Source organism: Patiria miniata, unplaced genomic scaffold (genome assembly GCF_015706575.1).
Source record: "Patiria miniata isolate m_02_andy unplaced genomic scaffold, ASM1570657v1 HiC_scaffold_2, whole genome shotgun sequence".
Taxonomy (NCBI): Eukaryota; Metazoa; Echinodermata; class Asteroidea; order Valvatida; family Asterinidae; genus Patiria; species Patiria miniata.
In genome coordinates this window covers 8,274,126-8,288,436 of record NW_024037058.1, presented here as the reverse complement: position 1 = coordinate 8,288,436, position 14,311 = coordinate 8,274,126, and the positions used below count along the sequence as shown (strand labels likewise).

The window sequence follows — 14,311 nt, the reverse complement described above, 5'->3', positions numbered from 1 at the left end:
TCCTGACACCACTTTCGTTTTCCAATCATAACATACGTATTATCTCATTGAAGGTCAATCATTGCCATAATGTTGAAAAGATAGGAATCTTTTCATTTAATAGATAGAAAATACTTTGAACAGGCACTCAACTCTCCATAGACTTTTTACACAAACAAAGAAGTGGCATCTGAATACTACATTCTTTCAAAATTGGGTGTTTTTTCTGGGAAAAAAGGGCCCCAATTTATGTGGGACAAGTCACCAAAAGTCAAAGTCCAGGGGTGGGGGGGGGGGGGTCTGGATCTAAGGCAGCAGCTTAGCCAAAGGGGGGGGGGGGCATTGTAACGAGGATATGGAGCATGTCAATTTTCTATTGTTTCTTCACCCAATAGCACATAATCGAATCTAGGAGAAACCATGTACACTTTAGTTTTGTATTGTGTACATCGACCTAAATAAATTGCCTACATTGTTTCACATAACAGTGTCACAGCAACAGCGCCCTCAGCCATCTGAAAAAAAGTACCATGACATTTTTACATTTTTGCTGTAAGGGAATTACAGCAAATTTTTTAATGGTAACATTTTTCCTTTTTCCCCCCAAATGAAGGGGGCGATCAAATGACCTTGCTGAAACATTAATTTATAATAGTTACAAAAATCAAGCTTTGTTAACTGAATCCGCATTTTATTTGAAAAACATTTGATGGAGACAAAAACTGACTTGTAACACACCCGAGGAGCATGAATTAATTGGATACATTTGTAGGAATCCTTCAAAATAACTTGCAGTAAAACTAGAACTTTACAAAAATGCTAACGCAGATTTACAGCTATTCTTTTTATTGCTGCACATGAATTTTAATGAATTGGCCAAAAAAAAATATTGCATTATGTACATTGTACTTCACACTGATTTGTTTATACACTGCATGTATACATAACGTTTGTACATACTGACTAATCTAGAAGTTTAAGTTTTATGGACGTTTACTGAACAAACAGGATTCAATTTACAGACTTATTAGCACAATCAATCCACTTGCAATAAACAGTACGGTGTATTTACAATTTAATACAAAGTATTCATATGCTTGAATGACGTCATCAACTTTGCAGAAAATAATTTTCCTGCCCACAAATTTTAAAATGTTTGAAATTAGTGCTGGGATTGTAAAATCAGATTTCTTACAATTTGATTTGACCAACGTTAACAAACCAACCTTTAAAAAATCAAATGAAGCCTTCCAGTTTTTGACACAGGCTAAAGAAAACAACTGAACATCCCCCAATTTGCTACTCACTTTTCAACATTACAGCTCTAGGTCCAATTTCATAGAACTGCTTAACAGTAAGCAGAAAAGTTGTGCTTACTATAGCAGAAAATCATGTTGTTGCCTAAGCACTATTTCATGCTAATGGTTGCGCGCATGGAGATTTCTATTGTTACGTCATTGATTTAAGCAAGGTTTTCTTCAGGGGTCAAGCATGCTTTTGCTGTGCTTACTGCTTCATGGTTCCTATGAAATAGATGGAGGCTCGGTAAGCAGAAAGTCGGCTGTTAAGCAGCGCTATGAAATTGGGCCCTGAAGTTTTTTTGTAAAGGCCCAGTCATTTGAATCCTGCAAACTATACCCAGTCATTCCCTCTTTTCACACTCCGCGCCTGGCAAATTTACACAATAAAAAAAAGCCGGTTCAGTGATCTGAACCCCAACACAGGAATCACTGAACCGGCTATATTCAATGCGCAAAGTTGCCAGATCAAGGCTCTGCAAGCCCATGGCTGAAGTGTGAAAAGAGCAAATTGGGAGGGCATTTCATGTGCACCTCGCTCGTTACTTTTTGTTGGCATGACTGTGAGTTGAATGGGAATTTCCATTGAAATCAGATAACTTTTATATCGGACTGATTTTGAAATCGCCAATATCTCCCCCCCCCCCCTACATGTATTTGAAATTGAAGCACTGAGGTTGTCTTTCCTGAGCTAATTTGTAGCTTCTTCCTGTAAAAACGAGATTTTGGTTTTAAATTGCTATTTTTTTTCCTAACAATACAAAAGTTATTCACGTTGAATGAGACATCAAACTAAAAGACTGTCACATTTAGTTATGAAATATTTATCTTACAACTTTCAAATTACATGTATACAGTCCAACAATAATTCAGTGTCATCTTTTGTGTGTTATGGGTGTAAAGGCAACTCACAATAAAAGCTTATTTTCGGATGGTTGAAAATGTCCAAAATGGAAAAAAGTTGGCTTTTCTGTTTAAATATAACATGCAAATTGAAAATTTGTCCAGGAAAAAATAGTCCAATAAGATGGAATGTGCGTCAGGGTAAAGTAAATTTAATATTGGAATTAAACCAAATTCACACGAAAGCAAGAGCAAGGCCAAATTTATGTCGTCAACAATGAAGTACAATTTTCCATATTTTTTCTGGACAACTGAGGGCGCTGTTGGAAATTTACCACAGCAAGATATCAACAATTTTGGTGCAGTTCATGCATAACCAGTTTTAAGATTGGGGTTTCTACCGGAAATAACATCATACTTTTGCTCATGCATATGGAAATTTGTATTTTGAATAAAAACCAAAAAAAAGGCACCAAATTACCCTTGGAAATGGCAAAATGAAAAAAAAAATGGGACACAAGGGTGTATTTTCAAGGTTTGCATTAAAAAATTACTTATCATGGGCCCTTTAATATCCATAAGGAAAAATGATTTTATTCAATTTACCTACATGTATTAAGTTTCTCATTGTGGTTTTTTTTTTCAGCAAAAAAATTGGGATCACTCAGTGTAACTGCTCCCGCATTATTTCCAAAAAAAAATCCCACAAAGAAATTACTGTTCTACATCCAGCATCACAAAGACAGCGGCCAGTGACTTTAACTGGATTTCATAGCACACATATATGTATGGGTACAAAATAATTATTTACACCTTCATGTACTTTTATTATCTATTTATCTATTATTACCCACTCTTGTGGTAAAGTGCTTTAAAACAACTTTCTTGAATCTTATAACAAAATCAAACACTGGCCGGAACTACTTTTCACTCAACAAAAGTTGGGAATCAACTTCAAGCCCCATGCTAAGAGATGGTGGTTTGGCCAAAAAAAAAACCACCAAAATCTGCTTCCGCTTGCATGCCTTTCAAAAATAGGGTTGGTAGGTTCAAATTTTTTTTTTTTTTATGGAGTTTTATGGAGTTTTCAATCATGTGTATTTCGGGTCTGAATCGTTTTCATTTGTGCTACGAAAGCTATTGAAAAAGACCCTAAAGAGTGATATAACTGTGCCTCAATTAAGGTAAAAATATATTTCAGGTCGATGATTTTATAAAAAGAAACGGAGAATTTAAGTCGCACATACCACTATATGCACGACGTCATGCGCTGGCCAACACTGGCCGCACTGTAGTGTTTCATGTCCGAGCAGCGGAACCTTGACAGGGGTTGCCCTTAATTTTTTTTTTGACTGGCCAGCCGGACCAGTTGGCTAGAATTTTGACTGGTCCGCCAGGTTTTTGACTGGTCCGTCATATACAGCGTGTACCCACCAGTTAATCAGTTTCACATAAGTCATAACAAGACTATAGTCATCAACACCCATGTCATCATGTCACCTGAGCAATAGAGGTCTATTTTCTTCCTCCATGATCTGAGGCCGCAAAAAAAAAATAGTTCTGCCTCAGATTACATGCCTTTTAAAAATAGGGTCGGTCGGTCGGATTTTTGGGGTTTTTTGGGCCATTTTTTTTTATGCCGCTTGAATGGGGTATTCAATTAGGCCTCAGTATGCGAAGTTTTAGCCTGATTTTATTTTCATTGCACTATGAAAGCTATACACAAAAAGATGGCCACAAAAAGTGAATAAAACCTACTTTAATTAGGCCAAAAAATAGTTCTGCTTCCGTTTACATGCCTTTCAAAAATAGGGTCGGTCGGTCGGAAATTCTTCTTTTTTTTTGCCAATTTTTTATGCAGATTGAATGGGGTATTCAATTATATGCGAAGTTTTAGCATGAACTAGTTTCATTGCACTACGAAAGCTATACACGAAATGGCAACAAAAAGTGAATAAAACCTACCTTTAACTTTTGTCAATATATTTACGTTCGATAATTTCAAAAAATAATGGAAAATTCAGGTCGTTCGCACCATATGCACAACGCTAGTCAAGACGCGGGGAGCTGGCCGAAACTCCGAGGTGTGTGATGCGTGCGTGTGTGGCGAGCGGCCCACCATGGGCCGACAGACCCGTTTTTACCGTCAAAAATTTCGGGAAACACGCGGCATGTATCACTCCAAATACGAGTAGTGCGATCTCAAAATGAACTCTTGAACACAGAAAATACATACACAGATAAGCTAGATCAATTCTGTAAATTAATTGCAAAAATATTCTTTCTCCATCGGTGTTTTCTTGGCATTTTTACGATGTCGAATCCGACCAGTTGACAGGGCGCCTGCACAATGCATAGCCATGCTAGCGCTATCGATCGCTACTCCTAGAACTAAAGTATGAGGCTCCACGTAGTGGAGCCTCATAGATTAAGAACCCCGCAAAATTGTTTTCAGCACAAAACACTAATCAAGTACAAAAACGTCCATCAATATGCAGAAATTTCCAACAGAACCGCTGCACAGTTTGCCCCCAAACTCCGTACTACACCTCATGACATACTCACAAAATATGCGCAGAACAAACATCGCTGGATTTTGTCTTTTTTGGGGCTAAAATGATGAAAAATATGCCCTTTCCGCACTGAGCCAACCTGACACTTGAAACGTGCACGCATAATTATGATCGAGCGATGATTTTCGGTTCGCTCGGAGCGCGCCGCGGGGGGTACGGTACAAGCGAAATGATAGTATGCGCATGCGTACAAGTGCTTGTACCGTACCCCCCGCGGCGCGCTCCGAGCGAACCGAAAATCATCGTGCATGTTTCAAGTGTCAGGTTGGCTCAGTGCGGAAAGGGCATATTTTTCATCATTTTAGCCCCACAAAAAGACAAAATCCAGCGATGTTTGTTCTGTGCATATTTTGTGAGTATGTCATGAGGTGTGGTACGGAGTTTGGGGGCAAACTGTGGAGCGGTTCTGTGGGAAATTTCTGCATTTTGATGGACGTTTTTGTACTTAATTAGTGTTTTGTGCTGAAAACAATTTTGCGGGGTTCTTAATCTATGAGGCTCCACTATGTGGAGCCTCCATAGTTCTAGGAGTAATCGATCGCATAGCCGTGCACAGACTAGTTACCGCATTTTCATCGTGTCTTCTAAATTGGCGCGGCGGGAACCAGTCATCGCCGCATTGAGCTGGGTTTACGCACATGATTATAGTCACCGTGACATCGAGTTGCGAAGTAGTCATATCGCGAAGCGAATTTGTAAAAATAACGGTGGTTTCTTTTGAAAAAAATAGCGAATATAAGTAAGAAACCAAATAAATACAACAAGCATTTTTTGACGCAGATTTTTTTGGCTGGCCAGCCGGACCACTTGGCAAGGTGTTTCAGCTGGTCCGCCGGCAATTCAACTGGCATTTGGCCAGCGGACCACCGCTAAGGTCGAACCCTGCTTGAAATATACAAGCGTTTTTGATGCAAAAAGGTTGTTGATAAGCCTTTTTGTGAAGACAGAAAATACAACATGATTGTTTAACTTGCCGATAAAGTTGAGGATCACAAAATATTGACCAATCACTGTAAAATCGTGTTAGAACCGCGTCAACGCAGCTTGTGAAATATTGTCCAATCACATGATATACAAATGGATGCGGAACGCGCAAAATCAGAGACAAACAAAACCTAGTGTAAAAAAACACCATGTCTGAAGGGCAGGTCAATTAATAGGGTAGGTCAGGTAACCGGAAGCAGAATTTTTTTTCGTTTGGCCTTACGTTGAGAAGCCTAGAATCCATTTAAATAAATGTACTCTAAACCTGAGGCAGATTTGAATGAATTTAGGACAGTTGCGGCTTACCAAGTTAAAGAGATGCCCTCTGTACCATATGAAAACCACAAATTGTCATTTTACAGATGTGCAGTGATTAGGATGAAGCTATGTGTACCAGTCCTTCAAAGTTTGATACTCTACTCCCACTCTCGAGCAACTGCAAGATGACGTCAGCAGCTTGCACCTCGTGTTCATGATGACTGACATGAATCTTGTGCTGTACTGGCTCCTCGCCAACAGTCTCGTGATGGATGACCTTCATCTCTGGATGTATCACCACGTGATGCTCCTGAGGGGTCATCTGGATAGCTGCCACCTGTTCTTGAGGTACATGCACACTTGTTTGTGCTTGGGGTTCCCGGGTGTTTTTGTGGGTCCCCTCATGGCTCTTCCTGGTGCCCATGTGAGAGAAGGCCTTGTCGCAGAAGCGGCACTGGTACGGCTTTTCTTTGGTGTGGACGCGTATGTGGGTCTTCAAGTGGGTGGCTTGGGAGAAGGCCTTGCCACACTCGTCGCAAATGTAAGGTCGCTCTTTGGTGTGGACACGTTCGTGACAGACGAGGGCGCTGGCATGCACGAAGGCCTTGGGGCAAAACTGACACATGTAAGGCTTCTCGTCAAGGTGGATGCGCTCGTGGCGTTTGCGTCCTCCTTTGAAGAAGAAAACCTTGCCACAGTGTCGACAGGGGTATTCGGCATTTGATATCCGTTGGCCACGTACAAGTGGACCAACGCCGTGGTATTTGCTCTCATGGTAGATCAACCTAGCCTGGTTGGATAACACCTCCCCACAATGGGTGCAGAGGTAATCGGGGCTCAGTTTGCAGTACATGCGCTCATGGCTCAGGCGATTGCTGGTGCTAGAGAAGGAAGAATTGCAGCCAATGCGGCAGGGGTAGGGTTTCTCTTTGGTGTGGGTGCGCATGTGACGCTTCAGCGTGGCTGTTCCCTTGACTGTCTTCTGACAGATGCTGCACTGGACGTCACGCAGGCTCTCCCGCGTCTTCTGGCAGGTCATGCGCTTAATGTGGACCTTCAGAAGGTACTCATGCTTGAACTTCATGCCACATAAGTCACACTGATAGATTCTCACGTCATGGGTCTTCAAGTGGGCATTGTAGGAGAACCTATCTTCGAATGTCTCGGGGCAGTGGTTGCAATTTATGAGAGTCCCCTTCTCTCTGTAATGCAGCCTTTCGTGTCGCATCAGGCTCCGCAGATTTGTGAAGGCCTTCATGCAAATTTTACAGGACAGACTTTTAATCTGATCAGAGGTGAGGTGCTCCCGTTCGTGCCGAAGCAGCTTGAATTTACTGCTCAGGACCAAATCGCAGGTGCTGCACTTGTTCTGCTTGTTTTGTTTACAGTGCAGGTTCTCATGTCGCTCCTTGCTCTTGATAGTGTGGAACGTTTTGCTGCACCAGGTGCATTTTCTTCGGTCGCTGTCCACGTGTGTCTCCATGTGACGTTCGACATCGTACAACCGGGTAAACAACTTCTGGCACACAGTACATGTCAGGCTTTTGGTCTTGTCCTCTTGTTTGCTGGAATTCTCCCCATCCTTTTTCAGGGTTTTCTTCTTATGCTGTCGCTTGTGAGCAGCTAGAGCAGAAAGCCTGGAGAATACCTTTCCGCAATCTGGGCAGGTTTTTGCTTGCTGTGTCTGTTTCTGTTGCTGGGCTTTCCCTGGTGTTGCTACCTCCTTGGACTTTTTCCCGGTTGTTTCTTGAATCGTCTCCATTTCCTCTTCACTTTCTTTATCCTCCTCATTGTCCTCTGCGTGAGCAGCCATGTGAAGGTCTAAGGCTCCCTTGTTGCTGAACCTGCTCTCGCACATGTCGCAGGTGTAGAGTTGTTTCCTGTTGCGGAGTTTGCGGGCCAGCTTGCCGCCTTTGACCACTGCCAATCGGGGAGGCTTCTTGGATGCTGCCTGGGACTTCTTGATCTTACTGCAAGCACAGCTGTCTTCCGGAACCTCCATGACGGGGTCTCCCACTGGGATGCCAGCTTGGGGCTTACATCGGAAAGACTGGCCATGAATGCAAACAAAGATGACTTCCTTCGTTCCTTGGCTCACATCCTTGTTTCCTGGCTCTGTCTCTTGCTTAGGTGGAGCCTCAGGGAAACTGTCATCTTCAGCAGCCTTATCTTGTGCTTCCATGACGACATTTGTGTCTTCCTGCACGAACATTAGTAATTTATCGTCTGGTATCTGATGGACCTCGTTTAAGACCTCATCCCCGTCACTCACACCATGTGATTGTATCTGGTCAGGGGCACTGTCTACCCGAACACCTGCAATTTTGAAATGGAAAGAAAGAGAAAAGAATTCCTACTTTAATTCATATTCATTTGCTCATCCCTGAACAGATTAGAATTTGAATTTAAAATATTAAAATCTCCCTTGCAATTTATGAGCTTTACCCCAAAAGAAAAAGCATATTTTCTGAGGTTTGACAACGTTGGTCCCTCATTGGCCATAATCAGTGGTCAACACATGTGCTATGAATTCTATTTTGAATATTTGACCATCGACATTGAGGTACATTTTTTTTTTTTATAATCATCACGTATCAGAATTTTTTTCTCAGAGATTAGCTTACTAGCTGAAAAATGGAAATAATGGTCGATATTCCTTTGAAGCTCTCAAATCATGCGTTTCAGGCTGTCCACAAAAATGTGGCATTTAACAAACAAAAGAGAATAAATTAACACCATGGGCTTTTTTGGGTCATTTTTGGAAACAGCTCACCTTTTGTGAATATTCTGTTTTGGAAATTCTTTTAGGATATGTGGTGGATGACTGAATACTCTGATATTCAGTATATTCGACACAGCCCTAGTACATAAAGTGATATCTACAGTCTAAAGGAGTCTGTTTTTCACGGCACTTTTCTTAACTCGTCTGGCAATATTCCTTACCTCCCTCCACTGTGTCTTGGCTGACCACACCCTCTTGTTGGAAACCATCTTCTTCCTGCACGTTTGGGCCCTCTGCAGTTGCACTGGTTACGTTGTCCCCTGGTAGATCTTGCACGATGGTCTCTGCCAATTGGTTGTCTGGCGCCATGACCTCAGAGCTGGTACCCAGCACAGCACTGTGCACTATCATGGGCTGGGAATCGGTGGTCAGGGTCTCAGTAGCGGCAACGACTTGCCCCCCTGCCTGACTAATCTGCAATGCTAGCTCGGAAGACATGAATCCACTGTCAGTCATGATGCCCTGTACTATCACAGCGCCCTCTGCTGTCAGATCTCCACCAGTGGCATCTGCTACTATCACATCCCCAACAGTGGTGACAGCGCCCTCAATTGTCAGATCCCCACTAGTTGTCTGTGGACCAGGCCCACTGTCCTTCGTCACAGACACTGGAAAAAGGGATGGCGCAATACCATCCGTGTCTTCCATCTTGCTCACCGTGCAGTGTGTCCAAAGCAAAGCTGCTTATTGACACTAGGTGTAATCTGCAGAAAATAAGAGAAATAGTTTCGTTGATAAGTTTTTGGGAAACAGCACTTAAATAGCATTCATTTTAATATGAATTCCATGAATTAACCCTAACCTTCTCAAATCCCCTCTACAAAATGGAAGATTTTGCAGGATTGAGGCTGTACATATATGGCAACAGTGTGGCTGATTTTAGAGGATGCACTGTGTCAAGGTCTAAGCCCGGACTTTGTGTTGTTTATGCAGAGCCGTGCATAAATTTAGGCCTATATAATATTTGAAATCTTCCATACTGCTCCAGGATGTCACTGACTCGGCCCCAGCTTATTGACAGTGATTGCTGGAGGGTTCTGCAGGATTGAAGCTTTATGCAATTTTCACATGGAGGCAGTTGGAGGATTTTGCAGGATTGAGGTTACATCCTAGCACAAACGCCTCGGGAGTTAATTAAAGACTTAAATTAAGACCATGTCTCACTTGTGCACAAAAATGGGACCTTGTGGTTTCACAGTCACTTGGCACTGCAAGTTTATGTTTTCAAATTTAAGTGGTTTAAAAGTACTGATGTAAACTTTACAACTATTTTAGTATTTGGAAATGTCTTGTGAGAGATGCTTGGATATTTTGCCAGTTGACAAATGACATGCATGACTTTTAAGAGTTACGCCACCTACAGAATGACCTTTGAAAGATTTTACAAGACAAGACAAAGGACAGATTGTGTATTATCAGCTGCAATGACTGTTATTTCTACAGAGAAACACTGCACTTTTATGGGTAAATGCCTGTCAATGAAGGTATTACTAGTTATAACTAGTGTCACATTTGAATAAAATACATGCCTTTAAATAGTACATTTGTAACTCAAAATATTTGAATTAAAAAAATAATGATTTGTGTGGTACTGGTAAGAGCACATTTCTCATTCTTGGGCTTTTTCAATTTCATGCAAAAGAATGAAATCATTTTCTTGTCCATTCAACCATTTAAAGACAAAATTGTCAGTTTATCAGAATAAGTTTGTTTTAAAATTGGAAAATCTGAATTGCCAATTGGAATTTGGAAAATTCTTTTTTCAACACAAAATTCAAAACAGGCCTCAACTGCGAAACAGCAAATTTCTCAAAAATTGTCAATGACTGTGATACTACTACTAGGCCTAAAAAGCCTGGTTCAAACTTCACGCGATGCGCGAAAGCGAAGCAATTTCTAAGAAAAATTTAGTAGAAAATAATGTTGCATGCACAAACAATTTCTGCCAATTTTTCAACAAAATGTGTTTAATTTGACTAGTTAATTGGACCATGCTCGGACTAGTTTAATGGTAATCGATTCAATAATGCTGGCCTTGCTGCGGCCTACAGGATTAATAAGGATACCATAATTCGAAACGGGGTATATTATTTGACTATTATTGAGCCTATGCGCAGTCAGTAGTTCTAGTATTTATACCTTATTGGGGTTCAGTTATTAATATACCCCAAACGGGGTCATTATGGATCCAGCGTTCACGTACGTAGAGTTGTGTACAGGTACTTTGGCTAAATCTGCAATTTACGCCCTCGCAATCGCTGCAAAATAATCCACAAACTGAGCTATTTCAGTGACCAAAATCCATACCACCAAAGTCCAGGAATACTAGCGGTTAATTCTCAGCTGTTAACTTTTCAAAATCAAATGTATTTTATGAAATTTTAAGGAAATTTGTCTGGTGATTCTTACCGCAAAAACGGTCAACGTCGTGGCGTCAGTTCACAATTGCTGGTACCGTGGCGTAAAAATCGCCATTACGCACAGGCTTCATCGAGAGAAAATCCATGTTGCCGATTACCAGCTAAATGAAGCTGATACGTTTAGCCCCAAGAGGGCGGTATGTTAATTTTAGGTCACAGACAGAAAAGTACTTATAGGCTGCGTTTTTGGCAGTTTATTAAAGACTGTTTAATGAGAACAGGCCATACACCCAATGCACACCCAAAATGTAAATGTCTGCGAACTAGCTAAGCAGGCTACGTCCCCACAATTTCCCCATACAACTTTGCATTTAATTCGAACATGGAGGAGGAAGGACTAGACATGGTTCCAAAAACATCTGTTCAAATTCATACCATTTTGAGTACCGGTATTTAATGACATGCGAGGGGTTTCCCCACGTGAGCATTCCTAGAAATAGTTTGCTGGTGTCTGACGGAAACCTTCCCCAAAACCTACTTCTCGAATTTCACTTTGATGGGCCTATTTTGTATGTTTTTTTTTTAAATCTCAAGGTTGGCCTAAGTGAAGTCACATTAATGCAGGAGCAAACATGTTTCTTTTAAACTAAATATCATACTGTAAGCTTTAAAAAGGAGTATATTAGAGGTTCCCCAACTTGTTTTGGGCCGGGGGCGGGTGTAGAATAGAGAAGAAGAGGCCCCTTTGCAATTTGTCAACGTTTGGGGCTAAATGTGTGATTGAATGTACACTAACATGCGATTAAATGTTGTGTGGCTTTTAGGGACGTGTGGTTGGATATGGAGAGCATTCATACCGTTAATTTTTGTAGCAATATAATTTTTAACATTTGAAAAGTTCAGAGCAATGTGCCGGCCCATCGTAAAGCTGTATTCGAGCCGGTTTTCTTGGCATAGTTACACCGTACACATGAAAGTTCACTTGCATTATTAGCACACAGGGCGTCCCGTTTACACCCATCCACACACTATTTGCAATAAAATAAACTGTTGCGATCATTTGCTCGGATTCAATGTGAGAAGTAGAAAGTAGAAACCGGTCGTCTCGAAAACTGCGCAAGAAACTCATGCAAGTGACTTATTGAAATGCTTACTCAAAAATCCAACTACATGTATGTACATGTACATGTACTATGTAGGGGTAAAGAAAAGGACAGGACGGTTTGATTAAAATAAAATGACAAACTTGGTGCAATTGAAGTAAACACCTGCAAGGGGGTAACGCAGTGACATTGATGAATAAATAATTTTTGATAAAATAAATCTCAACCGTTGCATGCCATTCACAATTTCTTCCGAAGAAAAAAAAGAAAAGCATGTCCTTTACATTTGTTGGCGTCGAAGTATTGTTTAGCGAACAAGACAGTTCAGGAGTGGTATAGAACGGGGATGGGACCGTGGATGGGTGGGTGGGGGGGGGGGGGGGGCTGCCTGCATGGTCATATTGTATGCATGCCAGCTTTCAAAGTTGTCCGGCTATTAATCGTGAGATTTGGTATCGAGAGAAGAAGGGCTGGCGGGGAAGGGGGCGGGAAGGGGCGGATTTCCCCGAAAGCAGGATTCAGGTTGGGATCAAGAAGGGATTTTAACGTCCAAGAGGAGTTAGCAGACATTTATTGTGTTTTATTTCTGAATGATTTCCTCTATTTTTTTGTGGTCCGTTGTTTTTTGTTTTTGTTTTTTAGATCCGCTATTGTTCCCGGTCCCCAACCTGGATCCGCCCCCATTTAGGTAACTTCAAAATCATTCCCCTTACTGAAAAAGAACACTCTCCCTCTCGTACAATTACATCGGCGGTGAGTCTTCCTGTATACATAACCGTCGCTTTTGAGCGACAAAAATTGGACCATGATCAAATCTCCCCAAAATAATATCACCCGAAGATTGGATTAAGAGATAGGTTTACTAATGCACAAAGTATACCAGCAAGATGATTTGATTTCGCGCGTACTGATGGATGTGGAGTCCGTTGCTTCGGGGCCGGGGAAGAACTCCGTTGCGCAGGATGTCACTGTCCAAAAAAGTGATCCCCAAATAACTATATACACGTGAGGCCGGTTGGTGTACGTGTGAGTTCGTCAGGACCATTTTTTTTAATCGTCTGTTGAACAGAATTCATAAATAACTAAGACAGTTTACGCATTCCTATTGGTCGAGAGCCCGTCACATGGCCGGTCTTAAACGGATGATAAAGACATGGCTAGCTGGTCTTAAACACTTTTCCAGTGTCACAATAAAATGTGGACTCCTAAAAATCCAGTGCCTCTTACCGTTTCATTGGTTGAACGTTCACAATCCTCACGTAGGCATGCGCAACACTACCAGCGAGTCAGAATTGTATAGTTCTAAATTCAAAACGCAACGCCCCAGGTGCGCGGCGTTCTGCGCGACATCGCGCAGAACATGCTACGCGCGCGTCAATCTCCATAAAAGGGTTGTTTACATCTTACTCGCCAGCTGAACAATCCATTACTTTGCTAGAGGGATGTTTCAAAAAGCATGAAGTGAACTTGTTGAACAAAATCGGGATTTTTTGAACGAATTATTTGATATTTTTTTACCGAAAAGGTATTTATGAATGGGAATAAATATGTGCTCGGTCGGTATTTATCACTCTGTTTAATACCGCTTAGAGTCTGGGTGCTGATAATTACCCTCGCCTCCGGAGCACACATTTATTCCCTTATTAATATCAATGACAACTGAAGGGTTTAGCGTAAACCACCGAAGAACAATGCGTCCGAAATAATCAACGCACCCCGTTGAATTTCTATAATTCCCTACTGGAATGTAAATTTCCCAACATTTCCCCCAAATTTCATTTTTTAAAATTAATTCTTACAAATTTTTTAATTTTGTAAAACAGTCACGGAAAGATGAACGCACCAATTGAAATTCTTTGACCTATATTTTTTTTTAACATCTAAAACTGCCCTAAAGTCACTGCTCTAGTCACAAACAAGAACAACCACTCATTCTTATTACATCTCACAAGTTCCATTATTTTTTCATTGTTCGCCTTTTTCTTCATTTTTCAAGCAGTTGTAAAATATTTTTATGTCCAAATCGAATGCAGTCAATGGCAGTTTTATTTAAAATGTTTACATTATTCATGTTTCAAGTTAATGCTTATGTTTTTTCTTCTTCAAACAGATGATAAGCCTATTTGTATTA

The 14,311-nt window shown here is 41.1% G+C and overlaps 1 protein-coding gene across 1 annotated transcript; it reads right to left on the bottom strand.

The window, feature by feature from the left end:
• Nucleotides 1-5,892: 5,892 nt before the first annotated feature.
• Nucleotides 5,893-11,229, bottom strand: LOC119726287 (zinc finger protein 271-like). Its single transcript, XM_038197933.1, has 3 exons — nt 11,127-11,229; nt 8,879-9,421; nt 5,893-8,251 (listed from the first exon to the last, which is right to left on the bottom strand). Exons 2-3 carry the CDS (start codon nt 9,363-9,365, stop codon nt 6,051-6,053), a joined length of 2,688 nt encoding a protein of 895 aa, XP_038053861.1. The 5' UTR covers nt 9,366-9,421; nt 11,127-11,229; the 3' UTR covers nt 5,893-6,050.
• Nucleotides 11,230-14,311: the final 3,082 nt, after the last annotated feature.

Coding starts and splice junctions, on each gene's coding strand:
- LOC119726287 (XM_038197933.1), bottom strand. CDS start 9,365: ATGGAAGACACGGATGGTATTGCGCCATCCCTTTTTCCAGTGTCTGTG. Junction 8,252..8,878: donor CCAAGACACAGTGGAGGGAG/GTAAGGAATATT, acceptor TCAAAATTGCAG/GTGTTCGGGTAGACAGTGCC.